We start from the raw sequence: 27,495 nt of genomic DNA on the forward strand, positions 1-27,495 counted from the left end.
TGCAGGTCGCCCAAAGACCCATCACCAATGCCGCACAGTGACCACAACTGCATCTCTTGCAGGATCTGCATTTTGTCTCATGTGTGCGTCTTGACTGCTTGTCGCGCCTCGATCGTGCACTCCCGTCGCCGCAGCACCAGCATCGCTCACCCAGTCCAGCAGCTCAACAGTCTTCTTTCGCTTCCAGCCTTCCCGAATAGCTATCCGCTCGAGCGCTTCCTGGCCGTTGAAGTACTTGGTTAGTCCTGGCCAGGCGTCGTGCAATTCTTGGCGTTGTTCAAGGGTGAGGTGTTGCCATGGATCAAAGGGATGCTGGCGATCTGCGTCTTTATCTGCTGATGCAGGCTCGCTATTGGTGGGTGCGTCCGGGTCTGATGGAGACTTGTCTACCACGGGCGCGGCATGTGGCACGAGTGATGCCTGGATATGGTTCAGCCACTTGGTCTCGAGCGCCGAGGCACGAAGTGGGGACACGACGAGGGACGCGTGTGCAGGGTTGTGCTGAGGTCCGGCCTGTGTGACACGAGTCGCTGTAGTGGTGGTGGTGTTGGTCGAGGACGACCCTGGGCGAGACAGATGTGGACGGTTACGCAGGTAATTGCTGCTGCTGTAAGATGAGGCAACAGAAGTGGACGGTACAGACGTGGAAGGCTTTGGCTGAGAGTGCTGTCGTTGATGGCGCTTTGCTTGTGGTTGCAGGTTGAGTCTTTCGAGGTTATTTTGAGCGGCATCGTGTTTCTCTTTTTTGTCCTGCTCGCGTACGGCTTTCTTGACGGCTGCAGAGACTCGCACGTAGGCGAAAGTGCGGAGTTGAGTGACCCATCCACCTCGGAGAAGCCAGGCTAAGACACGATAGTATTCCTCTTTGTGGTCTGATGATGGAATGAGGTTGCCAAAAGGTGCGGGCGTACCTGAAAGTAGGGCGAGGAACCGTGGTAGAGACGGCAGCATTGGAAAGGTCGACTCGAAAGACTTGATAGCGGTCGCTAGCTGGGATAGGTCGGCATTCGGAGACACAATATACGTATCCTGATGATGCAGAGGTGGGATTGCCATTGCTCGGCGCCAGCTGATCAGGTGCCGAGATAGCAATTGGATGTCACCCAAGGGCAGGCCAGTTCGCTGAGAGATCTTGTAGAAGGACTTTGTCGGTGTCAGAGATGTGATCAAGTTCGCTAACGGTAGAGCCAGCGGCCCCGAGGTGCCTTGAACATCTTTGAGAATCTTATGAGGATTATCGCGAAGCAGCAACGTGAAGGACTTGGCCAGTTGGAGTGCATTGTCAGGTTTGGCGGCGTCGAGTTCGAGGTCAGACTGCCCGGAGATAGGATCGTTGGCTGTCGTGAGCCAGATACCTGGCGGTATGGGTGGGTCAGTCAATGATGGTAGATACGATGTGGATGTGACAGGCGGAATTTGTAGAGACAGGGAAACATCTGGACTGAAAGTGACTGCCGCTACACGAGATGTGGATATCGTCCGATAGATGGTCGCAATTGCCGTGGCCAAAGAGGACTGCTTCAGTAGGTCGTTGTAGAGGACATTGGTCGATGACCGCTGGGCATAATGAGATGCTTTGATGCTGTGTACTAAGTCGGTCTGCGTCCAGACATAGTCATTATTGGCTTGCTCCCATTTGAGGACTTTAGCTAGCTTTTTGATGACATTGTCGTACATCTCCTTGATCGCTGCGTGTGCTCTAGGGCTGGAGGATTCATCACGAAGACCAAGTGAAACATGGTGAGCGCGCTCTTGTCGGAGGAAGCGTCGACTTCGGCTTCCTGCTCATCTGGCGGCGGCTGGTCCTCCGCCTCCGAAGTCGGGTCTTGGTCAGTACCTCCAGCATCTTCCTCATCGATTTCAGTATGCTCTTCTAGACGATTGTGATGTCTCCGGCGTCGTCTTTTCCAGCGCCCACTCTCACGCACGTATACCGGACGCCCGACTAAGACTAAGTCGTTGATGCCCAGTTCGAACTTGCGCTTATGCCATGCGCGACCAGGAGCCAGCAAGCTAACAAGACCTTCTTCGCCAATTCCCAGCAAAGGCTCCCATGAAGGCTTCCAGTGTTCATCGCTGCGTACACGGCTCAACTCATCATAGGTCTCGTCATTATCTTCGCCATGAGAAATGTCTGTGGCCTTGGAAGTTGTGATTTCATAGATGTTATCGTCACTGGACGATTCGCTGCCTGAGTCACTGCTGGAGCTATCGTCTGCAACTACCTGATCTGCGTCCTGTAGATGCTGCTCATCCTGGGCTAATGGATCAGGTGGGTAGTGAAATAGAATTTGCGCTCCTGTTCCTGCACGAGTCTGTGCCACCAGTATTATACCTAGAAGACATGGGTTCGGGCCAGCAGCCATCAAGAAGAAGAACTCCTTGGGGCTACTTTTCGGGTGCCTACAACCGCTCCAGGCGGGCACATACCCGAGTTCGTGGCCTCCTCGACTCGATGTCGTACGTACAACAGGCACGACCACCCAGGCGAGAGACACTGTGACTCACCTGACGGCAGATACGAAACCATGCAGTAGTTTCAAGGCAGTCACCTCCCAGCTTCACGTTAAATGTGATGCCCGGGTTGCAGTGGGGCAGCACTGAACTCGGCACGGGCAGGCTTGGCGGACATGAGGAGAAAGCCTTCGGCCCTGACAACTTTAGAAAATTCGTCCTTGACTAAAGCAGCTTTAACTCGCAACCTCTTCCGTTCGCACTTTCTTCCACGATTTCTCTCTCTACCGCAGATATTCTGGGCATTCTTTGTCTGTATCTGTACCTGGCCAGTGATCGGTCCCGCCGCAGTCGAGGCGCGAGTACACGCTCGAAACCAATCGGACGCTCGTCTTACGGCAGGACTTTATTCGCGCAGGCAACGTCGCCCGAGCGGACCTGTTAGTTCTGACCTCGATCACTCCGTGCCTGGCCTGTCCCACGTTCCAAATCCTTCTATTCGGGATTTACGACAAATCGATCCAAACCGCACGAACTGTGAATTTGGGCCACTTGACGCACGAAGAAGAGGCATTTCTCGGAACACAGGTCAATCACTTGTTAGTCGAGTACCTCGACCCAGTCAGGCGCGTTTGAGAGTTGTAGGAACGCCTCCACGGCAATCAATTTTCCCCATCTCTGCGACAGCATTTCTACGCACTCGATTGCGCCACAGCTTCGACTTCTTCATTACACGAAGTTCAACACGTTCACCTGGCAAAATAATCTGCCACCCCGCACCGCAGCGAGTACCTTTCTCGAGCCTTTCGCAGTAGCGATCGCGCAACACTGTCCGCTCTTGCCAGTCCCTAGCGCGAACAATATCTCGGATCGTTCGAGAGCGTGAGCAAGGCGAGCCTTCGCAAATCTGACGAATACCTTGCGGGCATCTTCTGCTGCTTGGTGAAGGTTCCACTTGATCGACCGGCTTGGAGCTGGGGAGAGAAGCGCTCTTGTGAGCAAGAGGAAGGAAGCAGATAGGAAGGGTGGTCAGCACACACAGTGACAGTGAAATGTCTGCAGCGACAAGTCCAGCCATGCCTGCATTTTCGTATGCTCAAGCAGCCAAAGGCCTTGCGCCTTCAGCTGCCACTTCGGTCAAAGAAGTCAAGCCTGATTCAGTCGAGCAACAACAGTCATCAAATCCTCAGCCGAAGTCTGATACTCCAACGCAGCCTGCTCACAAGCCGTCCCGCAGTGCCAGCCGAACGGAACAGAACGACGCCAAACCACCAGTCAAAGACGAGAAATCAACAGTCCTGGACCGCGAGGTGCCACAAGACAAGGACACCACTGCGTCAGCTCGACGCCCTCAACAGAAGTCATCAGGGTCCAGTGTGGCCTCTCCAAGAATACCTGCCGCCAATGAGTCCGGGAAGGAGACCACAGTATCATCTGCGCCTGTCGATCTGCCAGAGAGCCCCGCAATCCTTGACCGAGACTCCAATGCTAGCGACAAGGGCAAGAATAAGGAGAACGACGATGATTGGGAAAAGGTCTCCATACCCTCAAACGCTGCCGCAGACAAGGAGCTAAAGCCTGCCTCCATTCCGGTGGTTAATATCTGGCAAAAGCGGAGGGAAGAGCAGGAAGCCAAGAACCGTGAGCTTGCGGCTCAGAAGCCCGGTACTACTGGCGCGCCCGTTGCCAAATTGGCTGAAGATGCCAAACGCAAGCCCGTACTTGACCGAGACTCATCGCGAGCTGCCAACAAACACAACGAGCGTGCGGAGTCGATTGCACCAGCTGCACAGTCAGCATCTCAGGCCGGTAGGCCAGATGCCAAACCACTTGTCGCCGATACGACCGCTTGGCCGACTCCCGAAACTGTCACTGTTGACGACCGGAAGAAGTCTGTGACAGCGGAAAGAGGCGCGCCACAACCGGAGTCTCGTAACAACAAGTCACATGGCAAGCAATGGGTCCAAATGCCTTTCGTGCCAACTGCAAAATTCGAGACACAGCTTCCAGCAGGGGCTGCCAAACGCGGCGGGCGATCGAGTCGCGCTGGTCGTGATCCCAACGGGCGGGGTGGTCAGACTAACAACACTGATCGCATTGACAATGCTGGGTCCATGGCTCCACCGCCGGTGCCACGCGAGGATCGCGGGCGTAAGAATGATGCCAGTCGGGGCGGCCGAGCAAGTTCTCTGCCAGCAAATAATCCTAGAGCAGCAAGCCGGGAAAGCAATGTGGCTACGAGTCGAAAACCTTCGGCTCCCGTGACCAAAGATAGTATTCCACTCGCAGCATCCGCCGCAGCACCGTTTGTTCCTGCCTCAGAAGCCATCAACAGCAACGTCACGTCTCAGGACCCTTCGAGATCTTCATCAAGCCAGAAACGCACAGGCAACAATTCGCCGAAAGCTGCAAATAATGCTGCTTCTCAAAGCCTCGAATCATCTACGGAAGCTCTGAGCCAAATTCAGTTGACTGAAGGTACAGCGCGTCACAACAACGTGTCTGAGAGAGCCAGACCGTCTCAGGCAAGCTATCGCTCGAATGACTATCCCAGACCCGAACGCGGCAGCACCGCTCGAAAAGACCGAGAAAATGCAAGAGAAAAAGTAGAGTCGTGGAGAGATCGCGAGTATTCAGGCGATGGACAACCGCGCTCGAACAGAAGTGAGCGTGGTCGTGGTAGTGGTTATCGTGGCCGAGGAGGCAGTTCCTTCAACCCAGGTTACCAAGGGAATCAGTCATACACCTCGCCATTGCCGCAAGGAGGTTTCGATGCTCCGAAGTCCCAACACGAATCTCGGTCAAGACAGTCATCGCAGCCCTACGTTCAGACTGCTGCATCTCAAGGTCGCAACCCGTCTCGTGCGCAATCGATACCCATGCCGCAAATGTACCCTCCACAGAACTACTATGCCAACTTTCCTCCGCCGCAGCAAAACATGGCACCTTTGCAGACCGACATGCAGCCCTATGGGATGGCTCCTTCGATGCCCATGCATCAGGGCATCATGAGCGCGATGCCGTACAACGACAGCTTGAGCTCATATGCGGTCATGTCTCTTGTTGCGACTCAAGTCGCGTACTACTTCTCCATCGACAACTTGTGCAAGGACATGTTTCTCCGCAAGAACATGGACTCACAAGGCTGGGTACACCTGCACGTCATTGCTGGTTTCAAGCGAATTCAGGCTCTGACGGAAGACAAGTCTTCTTTAGAAGTCGTTCGCGGCGTCTTGTCAAACTTGCGTGCTGACATTGAATACACCGTCACCCAGAACGGCGATGAGCTAGTTAGGCGCAAGGAAGGATGGCAAGACTTCGTCCTTCCGATGCCCGAGCGTCTGCCTGCAGCCCAGAACGACGGCCCTGGCTTCGTGGCTGACTTTGCGCCTCATCAGTATCAACAGCTACCTTATGGGAGCGGTGATGCAACGCCGTTCGTGCCCAATCAGGTTAGAAGTCCTCCTGCAGGCACGAATGGTATGTACCATGGCCCTTCCTCTCCTCCGGCGTTCAGCATGATTCCGCCATTCGACGGTATGGGTGGAGATGAACGCATCCAAATGCCCCAGAGCGCCCGCTTCGATCAACGCGATCCCTCCTTTGGCCAAGAGCCACTTCGCCGACAAGAGTCAGGACGCGGTGTGTCAGCCACGCACCCGAACGGTTCAGCCGTCAACGGTCACCGCCGGACCGTCTCCCGAAGTTTCACAGATGAGAACGTGTTCCCCGACGAGCAGATCTCAACAGTGCACGTTCTGAAACGTGCGCTCCCTGAAGCTGGCGAAGATAGAGGCATGTCCACTGTTGCACCTGTCCGGTCAAACGAAAGCCAGAACTCGCGTGGCGGCATGGGTCGCAAGCCATCTGAACAGTAAGTCCTTCTGACGCACAACGATTTCGTCCTTCTAACGCACTTTACAGACTTGGTCTTCGCTTGCAAGGCTTGAAGTTTGGCTCTGATACAGATGCTCCTGCAGTGGTCACAAAGGATGGTCAGAAGATGCGTTTGCCCGACCAGCCGTCAGATGGCCACTATACCCAACCCTACCCTGTCGCATACGCGGAGGCAATTCAAGATCGCGAACACGGCATCGAAGACGCCATGGATGGCATGTACGCATTCTGGCCGTCGTTTCTAGTCAGTCAATTCAATTTGACTTTGTACAATGACTTTAAATCATCAGCCAAGGAGGACACCGATCGTGGCGATGAACGAGGCTCGAAGGCTTTGTTCCGATACTATGAAGGCGCTCTAAAGGAGACTTCACCAATATCAGTACATGTGGCTCAAGACCTTGTCGATCTGCTCCGCAAGGAGACTGGTCCTGAGAAGCCCATTCTCAAGCTGTTACGTCAAGTATGGCGCGACGGCGCACTCAACCTGAAGTCGCGCAAGCGTATTCAGGACAACCTCACCACTGAAGAGAAGACTCAGCTGGACCGTGCTGGCTGAGCTGGACCTTCACCACTCACCAACTACAAATCCTACACATGCTTGGCTATGAAAGCTCAGCTATCAGCATATCGAGCCAGACGTCGCATCTCAGTTCCTAGGAAAGATAGCATCATCATCTTTTGCTGGAGATCTCCCAGGAGACCTTTGACAGGACTTAAATGTTCCGAGATCGATGCTGGTCATCTCTGCACATCCATTTTCACAGCATTGTCCATGAAAGCATAGCCAGGCTTGCTGCATATCTCGCTTGGTCAACAGCAGTCATGGTAGGCGCCCGGAGTTTCTGACGACCCATCACGAAAGATGCCGTGATACCAGTTTGATTTCACCTCGTTCATACTACTTACAAAAACTCGTTCAACGGTACTACCACCATCACGAACGATATTTCCTACCAGCATCATACCCTCGACTCATTGAGTTACAGCATGGCCAGGGCAGTGCATGGAGTGGCGAAAGTTCTCATTTCTTTTATGTTCTCAGAGAGGCCGCTGACGGAGCCGAAGGACAAAGGATGGGCCTCAGGTCGAAAGCGCAAAAGCGAAACCGCAATAAATGAAAAGCTCTGCCCATGGCTTGTATAGCTGACTTATTTGCTCGGGCTGCGGAATAAATGCTGAAGCGGGAATGCACGACAACGCACAATTTGCGTCATGGACGGACACCACAGTGATAGTGTCTGTCTTTATGCTTGTGCTCGATCGCTCGACTAAGCAAGCAAGGACGATGGGGCGAGCATCAGCAGCCCGACTAGACATGGCCATCAACCAGTATTGCGTTCCGTTCGGCAGTCACATTCGAAAAGTTTGTACACAATGAAAATCAGATGAAAGCGTGGTATGAAGAATTCTTGTTTCATATGATTGCCGCTCAATTGTTGTAGATGTGAAAAGTGCGAGATTGCAACGACCCTTTCATACCGTGAACACGGCGTGCTTGCCAGAATGACTACCCCATGATGGCTGTTCCTATCCTTGTCATCAGAGATGACAGATTCAATAGCCCGATTGTCTGCCAGCCAGGGCTTCGCGGCGCCGCCTCCACGTGGTCATCGAATTCAGCCAGCATGACATGTGGCAACTCGTCCTCGAGACGAAGCAGCAGCATGGACATTTTCACTCTCGGCGACAGAAAGCCCGGCTTCGTCTGCAGCCTACACCCATAGTATTTGCAAACCAAGAGGTTTCCCCTACTCCCTGCGCTGCGCAGCTATTGGCTTTTGACCAATGCACCCCCTGAGTTCTTTCTTGATCTCGACCTCCAGCATCAGCTCAAATCCATCCTCCACAACCCATCCCCCAAATAATGCCCCCTCTCAATCGCCGGCCCCTTCTTCTTCGCCTTCATCTCCTCCGTCCCCAACTCCAACACGCCCACCATACACGCCTCACTCTTCCCCTCCGCACCCACCACCACCACCTCTCCCTTCTCAAAGCCCTCATCCTTATCCGGCAACCTCCCCCCGGGACTCGTCAACCCCGGAACCATCAACGTCGCCCCACTCATCACAAACCGAATCGCGCCGCGATCAATCCATATCGTCTTGAAGCACTGCGGGTATTGATGCACGATTTTCAAATGTGGGATGATGGGGTCGTCCATGTGTTGCCAGAACAGCGGGATGTCGTCGAGGGAGTACAGGGAGACGCGGTCGGGGAGTTTGACGAGGTCGAGTTGGGATTTTTGGGGAGGATGGATTCGAGGTGCGGTTCGAGGAGTGGGTAGGTTTCGAGGACGCGGGCGCGGATGGAGCGTTGGACGGAGGATTTTATTTTTGTTTTGGAGCCGGGTGTTAGGGAGTCTTTTTTGAACATGGTGTGGCTTTATGAGCGTGGTGGGCTTGGTTCGTGGTGGGAGGGCTTGCTGCGGTGGGGAGCGAGGTGAGTGACTGGTCGCAGGTGTATTTTCGAGGTTGCTGCGGGTATGGTGACAGATGAGTCCAGTGGCGCGCACCCGATAGGTTGGTGTGAATTCAACGAGCTTGTAACAAAGGTGGGTGGAGGTCGTGCTTGGTGTCTCTGATCTTGTCTGCAGAATCGTGGAAATTATGTCATTTTCGATATCTCAGCCTTGTCTGCTCAGCCTGACGCGGCGCCAAGTAAGATACTTATACTGCATGCTCAGGGCTTCCTATCAAGGTTTCAAGTCGCTTCACGGTCGTTGAAGTCTACTTCTTTCAGAGCTTTGCAGTATCATGAAAGCCTCATGTCGGACGCCGGAGCTCAATAAAGATTTCAGGCGCTGTATTGCGTCCCTCAGCGCACTTTCCCTGGTCTGCAAACAGCGCAACACGACGTGACCAGTCTATGTCGGACATGCAATGCTAGTATTGCATATCTGGAATAGGCGCCGATTTACTCTGCCCCACAGCTCGCGATCTGCTTCGAACGATGCCGATGGCGCCTCATATTGCAGGCATTTCTGCTGAGCTGGATCGATACGTGGACAAGGGGGGTCGAATAATGTGCAGACGCCTAAACAAGGCAAACAGGCAACCAGCTTCGGCCACGTAGGAACCAAGTCTGTGACGAACACTTGATAGTACAGGAACACAAAGAGCAGAGGCCAGCGAAAGGTGAGTGATAGTGTCCTGTGGTCTGGAAGCAGTGCATGCTGTCAAAGCATGCTTGTATAGGTTGTCGTTGGATATCATCACCTCATGGACACAGAGTCCCTGGCATGAGATGAGAGATCGATGGTCAATGTCTTGGGCCGTGACGCTTAGAAGACACTTAGTGAGAGGTGCATCCATCGCATAGTGTCATTAACATACCCAGGCTACTGACGACGAGGTCGCCCTGTGGCCATGAGTGATGCCCAGATCTGGCTGCCACTTCTCTCTAAAGTTTTCCTGCCAGACTTATTCGACTGTGTTGGATTGATGTGTTTGCAGTTTATCGAGGGTTCAGGCCTCCCTGGCACGATTTCAACGATGATGATTGTGGCAACTTCAATCTCGAGCTCCTCAGGCAGGGAGGTCTCTGTGGCAGCATGATCTCGTCCTTGACCATCTGCGCCATCCCTCTGAAGAAAGACATTCCAATGGGATCCGCCTCTCCTTAGAGTTGTGGGTGAAGTCCAAGAAACTCTTGAGTCAGGCTAAGTGCAGCCAGAATCCTTGAGATGGTGCTTGACAAAGCGTTGCCAGGCCTTCAGACCTCTGTGAATAGTGCGTCCTCTGTTGCTCAGCTCAATTAACTCCGTTAACACCGTCCTCACTCTAGCAGTCCTACACAACGCTGTTCCAGCCTGTACGTCAACATGGACGCTACAGCCTCACCTAAGAAAGACTCACCATGGCAGAGGCTTTGCAACAGCTGCCAGCATGGGTATGTTTCGCGCTCCTGTTGCATCGCTCCCAACTAACTGCTTCGAAGCGGAAACCAGAACCAAACCTTGCCAGCATGCCCGTCGAGGTCCTCGAGCAAATTCTCGAACACGTACTACCGACTACAATACCCACCAAATACGAGCCTTTCGCCACTCACCTCATCAGCGAGGAGGACTGCAGCAGGAACCAGTGGGCCTGCAGCTTCAGACTGCAATCGAAGACCATCAAGAAAGTTGCGGAGGATCTGATCATCGAACGCCTAGAGGTCAGGAGCGCGTTGGGAGGACTCTCCGCGGCTCGTGTTGAGATCGCGAAACACAAGCGGAGAGTTTGCTTTGGAACGGAAGACGAAGCTGGATGGGAGCGTTATTTCTCCGCTTTACATGATGAAGAATGCTGAAGGGTACAGCGCCCTCCCTGGCCAGAAAAGTCATGAATGTTCATTTCTACAACCTGACGCTCAAATGAGGCTCATCTGACGCCTGTCGATTCTATTGACAAAAGTTTTTGGACCCTTGGAGCACTTCCTGGCGAGGAGATCCAAGACGAAGTGTTCCAAGACTCTGACGCTCAAAAGAGGATACGCAAACGGGGCGGTTAACAATATTCTATTCAATCACATATCAACACTCTCATTGAATCTCAACACCCCATTCGGCTTGACTAGTCCATTAACTCCCTCAGGCATAGGCGCAAAGCCCGCCGCTGGAACACTCTGTTCCGACGGCTCACTGTCAGAGTTATCCGAGACCAATACCAGACCAGCTTGTTTGATCGTCTCTGTCAGGGCCGGCACCATCTTCAGGATTCTAGCACTGCAGGTGACGCCCATGAAATTATTTCTCTGCGCTAGGCGCACTGATTCTTTGATTGAAGTACTATTCAATGCTGACTCCGAGCCAGGTCTCGAACCAAGGCCGTTGCAAAGCAGGACTGGGAAGTTGGGCTGCTTCCAATTCAGTGCAGTGCAGATGTGTGGGTTCCAGGATGTGAAGACTATCGAGCGGCTCAGCTCCGTTGACTGGTCGCGTAGTGCTCTCGCATGATCGAAGACTTCTGTCAGGATCGCATCGGCGAAGGTGTTGATATCGATATTAGAGGCAAAGACCCCGTGTTGTTGTTCGATTGCTGATGGGTAGAGGATGTGAAGGTTGAGATTGATAGTCGCAGGCAGAGTTGAAAGAACAGTTTTTAGCGCGACTACTGCGGTTGAGATTTGTTTTCGCCATTCGAGAATGTTGGCCGTCTCGGATGTCGAGCGCATCCCAGGAGCATTATCTGCCACAGCGGACAGAGCGCCGTAACGTAGAGTAGCGATGCTCACATCGAGGCCAGCGTGGCCTAACGAGTATGACGGATAGATGACAGGCACAGCGTCACTCGTCAGCTGCACGCACAGTCGCAAGTAATCGCCTGAAAGACTCGACCCGGTGATGAGTGTAGGGTTATCTTCCAGGGCGCTCGTGGCTTTCCAGTAAGTGGCGAACTGCGTAATCTCCAAAGGTCGTCCGCTGTATGGTTTGATGACCTGGAAATTGAAGAAGATCTGACCAACCGAACGCAGTCGAGGGTCGAAGAGCGGCAAGCAACACGTACCGGAGCTGCTGTCAAGGGCCTGGAATACATCAGGCAAAGCGACTGATTTAGCGATCACCTTTGATCCGAATGTGGGAAAGATCTCGAAATCGACTTGGAAGGTAGCCAGATTATCTACTTGGAACAGGACCGAGCGGGAATCCTCTTGTATCGGCAACATGATGTTTCGCGGTATGAGATCTGATGTTTTGGAAGATATCGTTATGCGAGCTGCCGGATACCTAGCCTCGTTGAAGAACTGGATAGCCTTTGCACTGCGTTCGAAATTGATCGCCACAAAGCATTTCGTGTCGAGGAAGTTGTGGCCGTATCGACGCAACGGTATGATAGGTGGTGGTAACGACAAGTCTGGTATGCCGTCCGCTTCGCCTATCAGCTCTGGCTCGCCGAGGTCCATTGCTGCACCAGCAAGAGAGTCTTGTGGCTGTAGGACTGATTGATTTGCTTTCTGTACGCTCTTCTCGACCTGCCGCTCCCACAGAAGATCTGCGCAGCTCAGGTGGCCTTCCCACGTAGCATAGTAAGTGGCTGTCAGGCCTTTCTCATCCAAGGCGGCGGCGTTGGCGCCATGCTCGAGCAGCATTCGCAAACATGCTATGCGGCCTTCACTGGCTGCATGAAAGAGCGGTGTCCACTGATACAGCTTGTCTCTCTGGTTGAGATCTGCGCCTGCCTGCTGGAGCGTGATTAATAGATCGGCCGTGGTACTTGACCTAGCCACGAGGTGTTGAGGGAACAGGCCTTCTGCATCGGGCAGAAACCGAGCTCGACGTTCAAGCAGCATCTGTACGATCTCAATCGATTCATGCTGGCAAGCAAGATTGAGTGGGATGTGGTCGGCTTCCGAAGTTGGCTCGATCGCAGCATTATGTGAGAGAAGCAACTGGACACAATCTATTCTTTTTCGAACGATACTGTGGATTAGCGGTGTAAAGTTGTCGTGGTCTTTGAGGTTGATAGTGCGTGGCGCTGCAGAGATGAGCTTCTCGAGCATTGACATCCGTCCCTTGAGGCAGGCGTAGTGTAGGGGTACACGACCATAAGCGTCGAGGCGGCTAGGGTCTACGCCTCGTTCCAGAGCATAGTCCAGTACACTTTCCTTACCATAAATGGTTGCTTCGTGCAAGCAATTGCGTTCGTTGATATCGTCCTCAGCCTGAATGTCGACAAATTTGGACTCCAAGAGAATGCGCAAGGAATCATCAGGAGCATCACTTATGGATGCGAGGAATATCCTGGTCAATATCTCCGTAGGGTTGGGAGAGGTAGACAAGCGATTGAGCCACTCTCTTAGAGCTGGCAAGTTGCCGGCCGCGGCAGCTTGAAGCACCTGGAGGTCAACATCGCTCTCTTCTGTGCCAACTCTTTGGCCTATCGTGGGCCTGTTAACTTCAGTGGTCGTAATATTCTCGCCTTCTGAGAGGGCCTCCAGCTCAAGTCGAGCAGTTGTTGCACGATCTGATAAGTCTCTGAGCACATCCCTGTTGAAGCATGGCTGAGCTTCGGCGACTCGTTGCAAGTACAATTCTTTGGTGCGCGACTTGGACGTCTTGTCCCACTTCTTCAGGATCTTCGAGATGGCAGTCTCGTTGACTTCGACAAATTGTTGCAACTTGTTGAGGTCATTGTCGAACTGTTGGAAGCCCTCTATTAGCGTGACGAAGTTGGCGGTAGATCGCGAGCCGGCGTTGATGCGTGCTTGTATCACTCTTTTCTTGTCCAGTAGTGTCTTCAGTCGCAAGGAGAACTGCACGGTGTCAGCAACGAGCCCAGGACCATCGTGACTGTCATACTTCAGCCTCCTTCTGCAGATAGAACACATTGACTTTCTCGATCTCTCTTTCCTGTTCACGTTAAAATTGACAGAAGTCAGAAGAACAAATGACCCGTACTAGACGAAAGAAGAAGACCTCCTTGTTTGCACGCAAAGCAGCTTGAGGGTCTGTCGTGCCCGAGTCACCTTGCGCAATGATTGTCGGTGTAACAGACAACTGTTTGATTAACTGCGCAGCAAAGTCAGCAAGGTCCACGTTCCCATCGGGGCTGCTCCGGGCGTACCTTCTTCAGCGCTTTATAGTTGAGGAAACTAGCAGCATATTCGGGCAGGTCCAGCTGCTGTCGCTGTATCTGCTTGCCGAACTTCCTGCTTGTCTCAGTCTCAGGACTGAACGAGGAGCCAGATCCATACATACATATTGAAAGTTCAGGCAACGAAACCGAGAATGCTACGGCTGAAGTATTGCTGAGGCAGTAGGGTAGGAGATCTTGGCGCAGAGCAGACTGTCGAATCAAGGCTGTCCGCTTGCGCCGGATCGGCTGTCAGACTGCATTGCTTTTGTCGAGAGTCGCATACTCATCCACCTCGGTCGAAACGGCGCAGAAGCCGCTGGAGGGAGTATAGTTGTCAAGTCTGCAGCAGTCCTTCTTCCTTGAAGCTGACGATATTCGGCGTTCTTGTCCCGACGAACGAGTACAGCAGATCTGTGAAAGAACACAGTACAATCACAATGCCTCGAGATTTGCTTCGGTTCGATAGCACGGCCTTTCGCGGTGTTGAAGAATTGATGCCAAGCCAATGGTGACCATGGGAGTCGGGAACCAATCAACTGCCCACGTGAGTCCTGGGGCAACGATTGGCCGGCAATAACAGTGCTGCAGAGACGAACACGAGTCTCTCGCTGCTCAAGCTGCAAATTGCGTGAGGCTCGAAGCACGAAAAGGACGAGTCATCTGATACACAGCAAGCGAACGACCCCAGAGGAGGAGATACAGACATCATGTTGACGCGACGTTAATAAGAGCGAGAATTCGATCTGATTGGCCGGCTGGAAGCCTTGCAGCACTCAGAACCTCAGCCTCAGAACGGCGACAGGAATGTACTTAAGTACCTCTATCAAAACATTGCCATGTCACGAAGACATGGGCGAAATCGAATATGCAGTGGGCGGCACTGCGGTCATCCGAAAACTGTAAGATCGACATCGATAAGGACCCTGACGCCATCAATGCTCAGAACATTGCAGGTAGGATTGCCGAGCGCCTTCCAGTCAATCGCGGACAAAGGAAACTGCCACCAACGCGGATCACTGCTCAGCAGAAGACTCTCGGATGGTCCGTGTCGAAGCCAGCCATCCCAGCGTACGTCTGACCGTTCGCAGCGCATTGACCATAACCGGCCTCTCGCCGGACTCCTTCCACAACTCATTATTGAAAAACTTTTCGTGAGTAAGAAGAGCCCGCTGTCAAGTATGACATCAGGAGTATTGGCATGTCCGCCGTTTCATTGCTGCCGTCAGTGTCTGACAGCGGCATGCCCTTACCGTGACCCTGGAGACGCGTTCTTCTCATGACGTACAGGAAAGTGACCCCTTGATTCGGTACTAGAGCGGCTCGAGCGCGACAAAGGAGAAATGACCGCAAACGGCTCGTGCGTTCTGTTATATCCTTTACTTCGAGCGACGGTGACCTCGTTGACCACACTTCTCACACTTGAGCAAAATTGACTTCGCAGCAACCCAAACAAATCTACTAGCCTCAACAAACAGCCAGAAAACACGACAAGATGGCGGTCCCACTCTATACAGCCTCGCCAATCAACACAAACGTGCCGCTAAGCGCGTTTCCCTCCAGTCCCTCAACATTCGCGATGAGATATACACCAGCCGAAGCACTAGACGAAGTCCTAGCTACATCAGTCCCGCTGCCACCCTCAAAGCCGGTAACGCCTTCGCCAGAAGCAATGCAGAACACCCAAAGAGCCAACACGCTTGCACACACCTCCAACGCGTTCCCAACATCACCCACGCCTATGAAAGCTCAACCCAGCCAAGCGACAAACTTCACAACACCCGCCTACAGCACGCATTCCCACAACAGCAGCGGCACCTCCTCCCCACAACCGCCCTCCCTGACTCGCCTCTCCATTCCCAGCACGCCTTCTTCATCCCCCAAGCTCCCTACCGCCATCCCATACACAGGTGCCTCAGCAATGGGCAGCCCCGTCTCCCGAGTCTCCTCAACCTACAGCCCACCCCACCTACCCCATCACGCCCGCAACATCTCCTCCATCAGCGCCATCTCCGGCTTCTCCTCCCCCTACCTCTCCACCCCCATCGCCCACGCAGTTCCCACCACACCAGGCAACAACCCACCCGGCTACGTCCAAAACACCCGCGACAGCTTCGAAGACCGGCCCCTCGCCGACGTCGAGGAACAGACTTACTCCCTCCCGCGCTCGCCCCTCCGACAATCATACTCTGCTCTCCATAACAGTGGGGTACACAGCCCATTCTACGCGCCGCCGAGTTCTAACGACGTATTCGGGCATCGGCACCGGAAGAGCTATGCGGGCGGTCCAGGAATTCTCAACGGGGAGATTTTTTTCCAGAATCTGGATGGGGTCAATCATGAAGGGACTGATGGTGGTGATGAGAATGTGTGGGAGGTGGCGGGCAAGTGGGCGAAGATGGGGTGGCGGAAGCTGGGGGAGGCGGAGGAGGGGGTTTGGCGGGTTGTTAGTGGCGAGCGGTGATGCCACGGATCTGTTCGATTTATGTATCGGGGGTCGGATGACCGTAGAATGAACAATCGGTAGGAAGCAGCATTGGTCTGTCAGTCATACAGCAGTATAGTGGTGTTATGATGCGCATCTAGAATCCAAGCATTATTACCAGCATAACTCTCTATCGCATGCACACTCCTACATTGTCGTGCTTGAAGTAGTTCAGATTCGGGACAGACGCCGCGTAGAAGACGGGACGGTGGAAGGAAACCGGAACCTCGCGACACGCCGTTTGGCAAGGTATATATACGCCCGCGGCGGACTCTGCATGGTCACCGTTTGGCACATCCGTAGCCTAGTAGCCGCGACGACTGTCCTACTGACTATTGGGAAGCATTGCAACTCTACATGAAGTGTTGAGCAAGCGAAAAGCAGAGGTAAGGGGCGCAAAACTAGGTTGTGTTAAAATACAGAGGATTTATGGGAGAGTGGTGTCCGCAGATCCCGCTTCGATGAAACCCGTAAGAACCATCACCCATCATTGACTATCGCTCAAAGACGTGCAAACCCGACCTTTGCTTTACTAGACCCGATTATGACGTCTAAGCCATGAACCAAGTCGTGTCTATCTGCATGCAAACTCCCCTTCGTCACCACTGGAGGCGCAGGTTGAGGATGTTCTGCAATGGACCGCGTGTCCTCAATGCTCTCTGGTTGTCTGTTTGCTGGATATCTGGATATGCAAATCTCTTGGCTCGGTAAACCGTTGGCTTGTGCGAAACCAAGGCCATCTCGGTAGGCGTCGAAGAGAGCGCTTAGCCGGAACCGCCCTTGAACTTCTTTCCGAAGAGGAGGAGCTGAACCTCTGTATGTTTGTTAGCACTGGTAGGTTTGAAGAATGCGGAATGAACTTACGATCGTAGATGGAGAGCACACCAGCACCGGCAACACCACGGAGAATGTTGGCACCGGCACCCTTGAAGAAGGAGCGGACACCCTCAGCAGCCATGATCTGGCGACCAGCATCGAACGAAGACTTGTACTTGACGGCCTCACCAGACGTCATCATCATGCGACGACGAATGGTGTCAAGAGGGTAGGAAGCGATACCGGCACCAGTGGTGACAGCCCAGCCGAGCAAGAAGGAAGCCAAGAAGGAGCCCTCAAGAGAGCCGACCAGGAGAACGGGCTTGATGGAGTCGTACATGCCGAAGTAGAGACCACGGTAGACCACAATACCGAGGACGGAGGGACCGAAACCACGGTAGAGACCGGCAATACCGTCAGAGGCGAGGGTCTTGCGGTAGACATCGACCAGGCCGTTGAACTGACGCTCACCACCCTTGCCGGCGGACTTGGCATCGTTGGCAAGACGGGTACGGGCGTAGTCGAGGGAGTAGACGAAGAGGAGGGAGGTGGCACCAGCCATACCGCCGGAGGCCAAGTTACCAGCCATCCACTTCCAGTATCCATCACGCTCCTTCTTGAAGGCGAACATCGACTTGTAGGTATCGCGGAAAGCGAAGTTGAGGGCCTGGGTGGGGAAGTAACTGCACAGCGGTGTCAGTATATGTTGGACCGTATCTCGTCGTTTAGACTCACCGGATAACGTTGGCAGTGTTGCCTCTCCACAGAGCCATGACACCCTCGGCCTTGGCTGTGCGGCTGAAGCAGTCGACGATACCGTTGTATTTGCGGTCGAGACGGCCGGCCTTGATCATTTCATCCTGTAGAGCTATCTGTCAGCTATCTTGTTCCCAACAAAATATACTAGCTCCGCTTGACCGCTGCCAGTGACAGAGCACATGATCGAGATAGGGGAGTTCGACGTACCTGGTTCTGGATGAGCAGCTTAACACGCTCGATAGGAGCAGCGGCGGTCTTGGAGACTAGAGATGTGTCAGTGAAAGCGACTTCTAGCACCACGAGAGACACGAACCTGCAGCGGCAACACCTCCCATGAGGAAGTCGACCATGAAGCCAGGCACTATTCGCAAAAATGGTCAGTGACTGTTGTTATCGCACATGGCATAGCAGGTAGGGTAGGCCGAAAGCCCGATCGTCCGACCGCAACGCGTGTGTGCCGGCAGCCATGGACGCATGGGCAGATGCTATGCGGTAGTCGAGGTGTACTCACTGCCCAAGACCTAGAAAGGTGTTAGCCATCTGAGCTTGTTCCATTGAGGAGCGCAGTAATGCTGAGAGCTATCTCGTTCTCACTGCGCGGAACGCACTTACGGACTTCTTCGCCTGGTTGACGTCGCCTTCAACCATCTTGACGGTTGTGTGAGAAGAGAATAGGGAGTGGAGATGAAGTAGTCGGGCTCAAGGTTGATGAACGATGAGAACGTCGACGCTGGATGAATTTTCAGAGAAGGAGGTCGATATGAGAGCTTCACCTGCAAGTTTTGAGCCGGCTCAGGCTAGGGCTAAAACGGCTAGCCTATCATGGTGCCGATTTGCCCCGAGAACATTGAATTTTGAAAAAACCCTCACTGGGACCCCGTCCAAATTACTGCTCGTGTGCCGAACAATCACGGGTGGAATCAATGCAGGAGCCGGCGTCTTCATTTGACTCTGGTACCTGTGTGATTTATTCTCGGCGTAGCTTTCGTTCCGTTCCAGTAGGATTCTACACGGCAGGCCGGCAGAAGTGCCGAGGCGGCAATACCTTCTTGCACCACGGCGGGATCTTATTTTCTGTAGTATACTACTGGATGGCACGCACCATCATCAAAAGGACCACATATAGCCTTGATAGGTTGTGATGCTCACGTGGAAAGGTGGTGAAGCGTAGCACATGAACGCAACCGACCACACAAGGTATAGAATCGACGATGCCTGCACGAGTGGACAGTCAACCCCGGGCTGCCTGCATCCTCCCAAGGGGCTCGGATCGCTCCTGCGCTCTGATACTTCACACTTTCTGCTTCTTCGATTTTCTCCTCTTCTTCTTTTTCTTCTCGCCATTGATGATATTCACGCCGTCATCTTCTCCATCACTTGCCTCCGGATCCAGACCGGCTGTAATCTGGTTCTTGGACGGTACCAAGTCTTCGACCGCTATGCCCTCCTCGCGACCAAAGACATCCTTTCTCCACTGTCGCAGTCGAGCCTTCTTGCCTAGGTGCTTCTGATCCTTGCGCTTCCTTTCTGAATCTCGAAAGGCTGCAAGCTTCTTCAGGCCAGCAAACTGGTTCAGCTGAGAGTCGTCTGCCAACAGAATATCGGTAGCACTCAACCCGAAGCTCTTAGGTGACGTTTCGCGGTATCTGAAGGCGCTTTTGTTCTTGGTCGATTTTGGTAGGGCATGATCGAGGTCCAACTGGAGCTGATCATCCACCAGCAGCTCAGCAATACGTCTGTCTCTTTTGGCGTCTGCTTTCTTGTCTTGTTTGGTCTTCTTGGACTTCTTCGGCGCCGGGATGTCTTCTTCAGAGAGGCTGAACTCGGGTCGTTCGTCGTCATCTTCGAAGTCTGGTATAATGTCTTTGATATCAAGGTCATCATCGAATTTCGGCTTCTTGGGCTTCCGTCTCCCGGCCTGATCATCGCCTTCCTCCTCCACAAGAGCGTCGTCATCGGCATAGTAGTCGTCACCAAAGCGCTTCTGCATTTCCTCCTCCCACTTGTCGTCGTCCCAGTCCTCGTCCACAAATCGCTGCCAATCCTCTGGCTGAAGGTCTTTGGAATGAAGGCCGGCGGCATCCTTGATCTTGCGAATTTTTTCTTCAACCTCATCTACACGAAGTTTGCGCAGGCGAGCCTTCTCTTCCTTGACTTGCTGTTTCTCTGCCTCCTTCGCAGCCTTCTCGGCTTCACGCTTACGTTGCCGCGGATTGGTCTCATCGCGACGCACGGAATACTTTGCAGCCGTGTCTCGAGCATGCGATCTCAATGTCTCATTGGACTTGTCGGGATCTTCGAATCTCAAATTGTATGCTTCCTCGAACTCGTCTGCCTTTCGGTCTTCCTCCTCATCGTCTGACTCGAACGGCTGGAGCTGACGCTGGGTGTCGGGGTAAGCCCATGCGCGGGACATCATGAAGTTGGACAGGAACGTTTCGGGGTCCTTGTCGGCATTCTCGACATCGAGCTCAACCTCGTTTGTGACACGCTTGGGCTTGTCCTTGGCTGTCAGAAAGCCATCTTCTGATACATCTGAGTCTTCTGCAGCGGCATGCATTTCTGAAATCACAGACTGCTTCAAGTTCTCCTGCTCTTGGTCGTAGGTCATGACTGCGTCAACTTGTTCCTCGGCATGTGAAGGACCATTCAGCAGGTTCTGCCGGTGATAGTCTCGCAGATGCAATGGCTTCTCTTTCTTCGCCTTTATGTCTCCATTCTGTTCGGCGTCGTCCGTTTGCGAGTAGAAGGTGGCCTTGCTGTCGTAGATCCTGGGATCTTTGGAACGGATGGCCTTGATAGTAGCCATGATTTCGGCGTCCTTGGCCGCTGTCGCAAGTTCGCCCTCATCTTCATCTTCCGAACTTGACTCCTCTGATGACGACTCTGCAGACTCGGAGTCTCTCTTTCGCTTGCCAGTGCTTTTGCCAAACTTGTCCTCCAGGCGAGCCTTTTCTTCTCGCTTCTTGTTGTACTCAAACTTTTTAGCATAGTCCTGGTTGACCTTGATCTCAGCGCCGCCTTCGGACTCTGATGAGTCGCTGTCGCTTTCTAGGAGCCTCTTGCTCGCCATGGCTGCGCTCGGAGGTCACGGCGACGTGTACAGTAGATGAAGTTGGTTGCACTGCAGGTGTGAACTTTTTTGCGCACCCCACACTTTTACGCGGATACCTTTTCCGGCAAGATGGTTCCGCTCCGCTCTGAAGTCCGCCGCGGCATCAGAGTTGACGTAGATCGGTGAACTGCTCAGAGTGCCTTCCCATAGACTGACAGCCACAAGTCAGCGCCTGTCTGGACGCGTCGACTACCTGTATCTACTATATACACTTCGGTGAGCGCCAGCATTGCTCGGAAGAGTCCACAATCCAACCAACAACGACGCCTACATAGCCTACTGCAGACAGTCTCCCGCGCCTCCAGGGCCTACGCCGTCTCTCATAGCATGGCTACCTAAATCGAGGCAGCAAATACGCGTTGGCGATGGCGGAGGCTCTTCTGCCTAGCGCTGAGGTGGGAAGACTGATCAACCTGATACCGGTCGGCTTGAAAGAGGCAGCGATCGATTCTCCCACCGCCAGAGCGACCATTGTCCACTATGGCGAACAGGTGGATTTGTTGGAAAGATGGCTGGAGGAATACATGCGGGTCACCAATCGTCTGGTCGCCGAGTCATCCACCCTCGAAGGCATATTGAACAGCTTTACGTCGCATGCGCTTGTGCCTACAACCATCTCCGAGGCGATGCTCGACCACGACTATGACGTTCTCGCGATGAAGCGATACTCAGAAGGTGCCAAAGACTATTGGATGAGCATGGTTTCGGTTGTCAAGCGTCTGTCGAATCTTGTCGTAGAGCCCATTCGGATGTTCTTGCAGCACGATCTGAAGGCCTTTCGAGAAGCACGCCGGTCGGTAGATGCTGCGCAGAAGGTCTTCGACAACCAAAGTACCCGATATGCCTCTCTCTCGAAGACGAAAGAGCCGTCCTTCCTGCGAGAGGAAGCATTTCAGCTGCATGAAGCCCGAAGAGCCTACCTGAGAGCCAGCCTCGACTTCTTTGCCATCGCACCTCAATTCCGCTTCTCGGTGGACAAGCTTCTCGTCAGAATATTCTGCGATCAATGGAAAGAGATGCGTAACTCGCGCGACACAACTGCAGCAATCTTCCAGCGAGGTGCGGGTGACATGGATCGCGTCAAAGGGTGGCTGACAACGATGGAGGAGAGCGAGAAGGCCTTCAGGCGCGAACTACACGCTGCACGCAAGCAATTGGAGGAGTCAGCGGAGAATGCGACGCGGCCATCTCGAGAGATCGAAGATTACAGCACAACGCTCGGCTCTCAATATGCCCATGGGCATTCGACCAGTGTCGCTAGTGGCCCTCGATCACCGCGCAAAGTAGGTCCGAAAACACCAGAGAAACAGGGTTGGCTGTATTTGCGAACATATGCCAGCAGACCGACCAGGACGGTGTGGGTGAAACGCTGGTCATTCTTGAGAAATGGCGTTTTTGGCTGGCTCCTTCAGAGTAGCCGGGCTGGTGGCGTGGAAGAGAGCGAACGAATCGGTGTCTTGCTGTGTAGTGCGCGACAGGCGGTGAACGAAGAGCGGCGTTTCTGTTTCGAGGTCAAGACCACGAAGCACACTATTGTCCTCCAGGCAGAGTCACAGAATGAGCTGCAAGACTGGCTTAGCACATTTGAGACAGCCAAGTCCAAAGCCTTGGAGGATCCTGCATCACTAGCCTCACTGGGTTCACCTGGTCTCTCCAATTCAGACCCAGCATTCGCAATATCGAATCCGCCCATACCGGAGTTCGGTGCTTCTATCCTTGCTGCGACCGAGCCTGGCGCACCAGCGGAAGACACGGTTGGATCACTGGATCGATCTGGAACACTGCCAGCGCCTGGAGCCGATTACGACCGTGCTGCAAGTATGGACATAGCTCGGCGTGCTACAGCTGCAGATGAAGGGGGCCAGCGAGATCACGCTTCTCGCATAATTTCGAAGCTCGATCTGCACCGCAAAGCATCACCCTCTATCCAATCGCCGACTGGCCCAGGAACAGGAGGAATTGCTAGTCTGATTGCCGCTAGTCATGGATCAATCAACGCCAGTGGCACCATTCCGATGCTGCCAAGCGCTGGTGATCCAGAGAAACCAAGAGCGGCATTTGCCTTGGCATTGCGAGACATGCCACCCAGCACTCTTGCTCCGTCGACCTTGGCTAACGTCCCAGCGCCGACGAACATGAGCAAAGCAGCAGTTGTCGTAACGGGCGAGCGTGGCTTGAGCGGTGCACTGGACAAGAGTGGCTTACCGAACTCGTTACTCGCAAACATGTGGGGTAGTTCGAATACTGCATACGTCAATAGACTCGACCGAACGGAAGCCAGACCAGCACCAGACGTTATCATGGCAACCCAAGATAATGCGCCTACAACATCACAAGACTCTCCCACCAAAGCAGAGTCGACCAGTCACGGGACTGTTCCACAACTCGACCTAGGTCCACCAGCCCAGAGAAGAGCACGATCACAGTCACCAGCGAAGCGTAATGCCGCAGGAAGGACGGAAGGGAACAGCGCAGCCCAATTGAAGAGTGATAACACCATACCGGACTTTCCCAACTACTATCCGCTGCAACTCAAGACCCAGGATGCCCAGTTCCGGCTACTGTTCCCGTCTGTCAGAAGAGATGAGCGTCTACTGCTGGTGTTCCGTGCTACATGGAGCCCGAACGACCAGCAAGATTTCCCTGGCCGCATTTATGTCACCCCTAGCAGCATATACTTCTACAGCAACCACCTCGGCCTGGTCCTGACATCCACCGTATCTCTATCATCCATCGACGAAGCAACCGCAGCCCCAGGCCGAGAATGCGATTTCCTCTTCCTACACATGAAAGAAGGCGGCCCAGAAGGCTCCACCACCCGCATCACTATCAAGACATTCCTTGAGCCTCTCCGCCTCCTACAACGCCGCATCAACTTCCTCGTCACCCACAGCACGGCCACACAGCCTCAGTCTCTCGAGTCACTAATCAAGGCTCTTCTCAAAATGGAAACCGACGTGCCAGACCGTACTCCTAGCCTAGAAAGCTGGGAAGACGTTCCTCCTGACACACCGGCAGACGCACAGGGCCACAAGCGACGTGGTCGCTCCAACACTGTACAATCTGAGCTGCGCGCCCCGATGCGCGTTTCCACCGCCCTCAATCCTTACTCCACCTCCGCATACGACAAAGCCGCCACGAAATTCAAGCTCCCCGCCCAACCCGTCAAGTACACACCGCCCGGCAACCTCACCCTCGCCGCGGAACGTGAGTTCGACGTCTCCCCAAAGGCCCTCTTTCACGTCATGTTCGGCGACCGCTCCGCGCTCTGGCAGCTCCTACAACACGAGAAACACGCACGCAACCTCAAGCAGGGTCCGTGGACGGAGGTCGGCGAGGGCCGTCTCCGACGAGACTTTGAGTATCAGGTCACCACCGCCAATCTCTTCGGTCGGGAGAGCGCGACAACAGTGCGGGACTACCAAATCATAGACGTCAATTCGGACCACCTTTGCTACGTCGTTACGGATAAAGCTACACCTTGGCACTTGCCCTTTCCCAACACGTACCGTCTTGTCAGCAAGGTGGTGATAACGCACGTGGCGAAAGCGAAATGCAAGCTCGCCATCTTCGTCAAAGTAGAGTGGTTGGGTGAGCCATGGGCGTTGAAGGGGATGCTGGGGAGGCAAGCGCTGCATGATTTGGAGCTGGATGCGGCGGATCTGGCGGATTTGGTGGGGGACCAGGTGAGGAAGTTGGGTGTGCATTCGAGGACGAAGAGGGCGGTGCAGGTCTTTGGCGCTGTTGGAGCTCTACAGAGACCACCAGCCTCGAACTAGACAAGGGTGCAGCTGGCCAGTCCCTCGAATTGCGCAGAGTAGGTGGAAGGCGCACAGTCGGCACTTTACTCAAACAAGGCGTCGAGAGCGGGTTGCAAAGCGCACTGGGCATGCTCCTGGCAAGCATCGTGTCGGTCGTGCAATGGCTCGGCAAAACAATCGTCGCCAACAAAGTTATCCTAGCTGCCCTCCTATTCAGCGCACTCTGGAACACATGGTACGTGCAGAGGGAAGGGTGGATGTGGTGGCAGGAGCGCCGCGCGGTGAGGTTTATGGGGAGGATGGGGGTCAAGCCGGAGGTTGTGATGAGTAAGGCAGTGTACTTGGGAGATTTGGATGAGTTGATGGGTGAACATCTCAATGTTGTTGCTGGTATCACCGATCCTGGCGACGGCGCTGCTGGTGGTGCCAACACGTGCTACGAAGTTTTCGTGCGCGACCACGCTGGCTTTGGGGAGCAAGCGGAGCTCGTTTCCGTGCCTTCCTCATCGGCGCCATCATCAGCGGTCAGCAGGTCTCGTTCGTCCTCGGCGATCAGGACACAGCGGACGAGACGGGAATTGGGCAAATACCGCCACGACCTGCTCGTTGCGATGCGCATGGTCAATAGCGTTGAAAGAGAAGTTGTGAGGAGCGAGTGGGAGGATTGGGTGGAGGGGGAGAGGCGGAAATGTGGACAGGTGGGCGAGCTCCTCGAGAAAGTGAGGAAGGGAAAAGACAAAAAGGGAAAGAAAGGGACTGTCAGTGGTAACGAGACAGAGATTGTGGTAGAGCATATGGGTTTGAGTGGCGCTACTGACGCTGGAGGGGAGTTGGATGAGTGGTTCAGGGAGTATTGTGCGAGTTGTAAGGCTGAGGGGAGGAAGATTGATGGTGTTGGGGGCAGGAAGTTGCTTTGATCTGTTGGACCCGTATTAGGTCGGCTGGAGTCTACTGGTGCTGTGCTGCCTCGAGGGCAGGCAGGCTGGGGTTTTTGCATTTCCAATAGCACGATACCCCATTGTACAAGCAGGTCGGTGATCAGAGCAAGCGGGCACGTCCTATACAGTAGTCGGAATCAAACAGGCTTGTGAGGCTGTAGATATCTACACATTTTACACCACCACATCTACAGCTCCTTTCCCCTGATTTTGGCCTCCCTCGCCTTCTTCGCCTTCTTCTCCTGCGCACCCAACCACGCCTCCGTTCCGATGCCCCCAAAGACGAGGCCCACACCACTCCACTGCCCTCCGGTTAGGCTTTTGCCGTACCAGACTACACTCAGCACCATAGTCAGCATTTTCCTCGTGACGGTCACTGTGACCAGCAACAGACTCGAGAAGCGCTCGAGTGTCGCGAAGATGAAGAGCTGGCCGATAGCGCCGCAGGCCGCAAAGCCGAGGACGTCATAGAGCACGGAGGGGTGTCGTTGGAGGAAGGACAGAGCGGTTGTGAGTTCGTTTGTGTTGGTCGTTTGAGCAAAGACTGGTAGCAGGGTGATAGGCAGGTGCGGGGTGACGAGGAGGTATGCTGCCATCAGGATCGTGGAGTAGAAGTTTGTGATTGCCATCATCTGGGCGGAGGTGACGCGGCCGTATTTGGCCGGGGAGGAGAAGATGTGGTCTTGGGTGGTGTTGGTTAGGCCGTCGAAGAGGAGGTTGATTGCTAGGAGGGCGAGGCCGTAGTAGGAGGATTTGGCGGGTTTAGAGGCCTTGAGTTTCGAGGAAGAGGTCTTGGGCGGGTGGTAGAGGGTGAAGATCGCGACGCCCGCGGTGACGGCCAGCACGATGAGGTATTTTGACAGAGGGTAGCGTTTGCGGTAGAAGGTGACGTGGAGGAACATGACGGGGAGAAGTTTGCAGGATTTGGCGAGGACGAATGTGAGATAGTCGACGTGGGCGAGAGAGGCGTAGCCGAAAGGGGAAGCGAGGGTTTGGGTGATCGCGACGAGGAGGAGTGGGGAGAGGGCCGCGCGGGAGGGGAGGATGTTGGTGGTGGAGGTGGAGGTGAGGAGAAGGTAGCGCTGCCGGAGATGAAGGCGAAGAGCGATTGTATGGTATTGAGGAAGATGGGAAAGCGGAAGTATTCGTGTGCGGGACCAGGGAGGAGGCTTGAGGGATGTGCTTCGAACGCGGTGGTTGTGATGCGCTCTTGGAGGAGGCCCCATGTCAGGAAGGAGGCGTAGATGCCGCCGACGCAGGTTAGGAGTTGTAGGATGCCGGCGGGAGGCTTCGACGAGGGACTATCTGGGAGGAGCGGTCGCCTCTTTGTTGCGATTTGGCCGTTGGTGTATGCTGCGGGTGTCTCTGCGTTGTCAGGGAGCGGCTGCATGATCTCGCCTGAGTTGATGCGCTGCATCGGCGCGACCTGCTTGCGCCGAGCCATGGCAAATTCTGAGTCAAGACAGACTCTCACTGAAGTTAGCGTGGCATGGTATTTCAGTATGGAACCGAGTCAACGAGAACTTGCTGGAGCGCAACGTGTTCTCTCTATTTTTCTACACATGGCGCGCCGACCGCGGACAGGGGTGATACGCGATCCCGGCTCCCGCAATGCTTAACTGCAATTGACTCGGAGTCTCGGACTTCGTACCTTCCTTGACGGAAACCCGCTGTGACTGCTTTGCACGTTGTTGGATAACATCAGAGTTGCTAT

At 54.1% G+C, this 27,495-nt stretch overlaps 10 protein-coding genes across 10 annotated transcripts; 4 read left to right on the forward strand and 6 right to left on the reverse strand.

The window, feature by feature from the left end:
• Positions 1 to 21: 21 nt before the first annotated feature.
• On the reverse strand, positions 22 to 2,366 carry AB675_8674 (Nitrogen permease regulator 3; the record flags this gene model as incomplete). Its single annotated transcript, XM_018149140.1, has 2 exons — positions 22 to 1,705; positions 1,738 to 2,366. The coding sequence occupies 2 exons, from the start codon at positions 2,364 to 2,366 to the stop codon at positions 22 to 24; spliced, it is 2,313 nt and encodes a 770-aa protein (XP_018004241.1).
• Positions 2,367 to 3,530: 1,164 nt separating this feature from the next.
• Positions 3,531 to 6,910, forward strand: AB675_8675 (putative HTH La-type RNA-binding protein; the record flags this gene model as incomplete). Its single annotated transcript, XM_018149141.1, has 2 exons — positions 3,531 to 6,328; positions 6,379 to 6,910. 2 exons carry the CDS (start codon positions 3,531 to 3,533, stop codon positions 6,908 to 6,910), a joined length of 3,330 nt encoding a protein of 1,109 aa, XP_018004325.1.
• Positions 6,911 to 8,179: 1,269 nt separating this feature from the next.
• AB675_8676 (Translation machinery-associated protein 20) lies at positions 8,180 to 8,515 on the reverse strand (the record flags this gene model as incomplete). The annotated part of the gene is made up of 1 exon (XM_018149142.1): positions 8,180 to 8,515. The coding sequence occupies one exon, from the start codon at positions 8,513 to 8,515 to the stop codon at positions 8,180 to 8,182; it is 336 nt and encodes a 111-aa protein (XP_018004695.1).
• A 1,694-nt stretch (positions 8,516 to 10,209) lies between these two features.
• Positions 10,210 to 10,644, forward strand: AB675_8677 (uncharacterized protein; the record flags this gene model as incomplete). Its single annotated transcript, XM_018149143.1, has 2 exons — positions 10,210 to 10,242; positions 10,291 to 10,644. 2 exons carry the CDS (start codon positions 10,210 to 10,212, stop codon positions 10,642 to 10,644), a joined length of 387 nt encoding a protein of 128 aa, XP_018004179.1.
• Positions 10,645 to 10,860: 216 nt separating this feature from the next.
• AB675_8678 (Ankyrin repeat protein nuc-2) lies at positions 10,861 to 14,030 on the reverse strand (the record flags this gene model as incomplete). The annotated part of the gene is made up of 4 exons (XM_018149144.1): positions 10,861 to 13,587; positions 13,634 to 13,684; positions 13,733 to 13,843; positions 13,899 to 14,030. 4 exons carry the CDS (start codon positions 14,028 to 14,030, stop codon positions 10,861 to 10,863), a joined length of 3,021 nt encoding a protein of 1,006 aa, XP_018004617.1.
• A 1,372-nt stretch (positions 14,031 to 15,402) lies between these two features.
• Positions 15,403 to 16,371, forward strand: AB675_8679 (uncharacterized protein; the record flags this gene model as incomplete). Its single annotated transcript, XM_018149145.1, has 1 exon — positions 15,403 to 16,371. One exon carries the CDS (start codon positions 15,403 to 15,405, stop codon positions 16,369 to 16,371), a length of 969 nt encoding a protein of 322 aa, XP_018004701.1.
• A 785-nt stretch (positions 16,372 to 17,156) lies between these two features.
• On the reverse strand, positions 17,157 to 18,615 carry AB675_8680 (ADP,ATP carrier protein; the record flags this gene model as incomplete). Its single annotated transcript, XM_018149147.1, has 7 exons — positions 17,157 to 17,206; positions 17,257 to 17,891; positions 17,944 to 18,068; positions 18,175 to 18,230; positions 18,281 to 18,328; positions 18,479 to 18,488; positions 18,580 to 18,615. 7 exons carry the CDS (start codon positions 18,613 to 18,615, stop codon positions 17,157 to 17,159), a joined length of 960 nt encoding a protein of 319 aa, XP_018004168.1.
• Positions 18,616 to 19,258: 643 nt separating this feature from the next.
• Positions 19,259 to 21,040, reverse strand: AB675_8681 (Protein kri1; the record flags this gene model as incomplete). The annotated part of the gene is made up of 1 exon (XM_018149148.1): positions 19,259 to 21,040. One exon carries the CDS (start codon positions 21,038 to 21,040, stop codon positions 19,259 to 19,261), a length of 1,782 nt encoding a protein of 593 aa, XP_018004398.1.
• A 407-nt stretch (positions 21,041 to 21,447) lies between these two features.
• Positions 21,448 to 25,760, forward strand: AB675_8682 (putative PH domain-containing protein; the record flags this gene model as incomplete). Its single annotated transcript, XM_018149149.1, has 2 exons — positions 21,448 to 24,781; positions 24,841 to 25,760. 2 exons carry the CDS (start codon positions 21,448 to 21,450, stop codon positions 25,758 to 25,760), a joined length of 4,254 nt encoding a protein of 1,417 aa, XP_018004687.1.
• A 209-nt stretch (positions 25,761 to 25,969) lies between these two features.
• Positions 25,970 to 27,225, reverse strand: AB675_8683 (UDP-galactose transporter-like protein; the record flags this gene model as incomplete). Its single annotated transcript, XM_018149150.1, has 2 exons — positions 25,970 to 26,863; positions 27,037 to 27,225. 2 exons carry the CDS (start codon positions 27,223 to 27,225, stop codon positions 25,970 to 25,972), a joined length of 1,083 nt encoding a protein of 360 aa, XP_018004603.1.
• Positions 27,226 to 27,495: the final 270 nt, after the last annotated feature.

This window comes from Cyphellophora attinorum, assembly GCF_001299255.1.
Source record: "Cyphellophora attinorum strain CBS 131958 chromosome Unknown Contig3, whole genome shotgun sequence".
NCBI lineage: Eukaryota > Fungi > Ascomycota > Eurotiomycetes > Chaetothyriales > Cyphellophoraceae > Cyphellophora > Cyphellophora attinorum.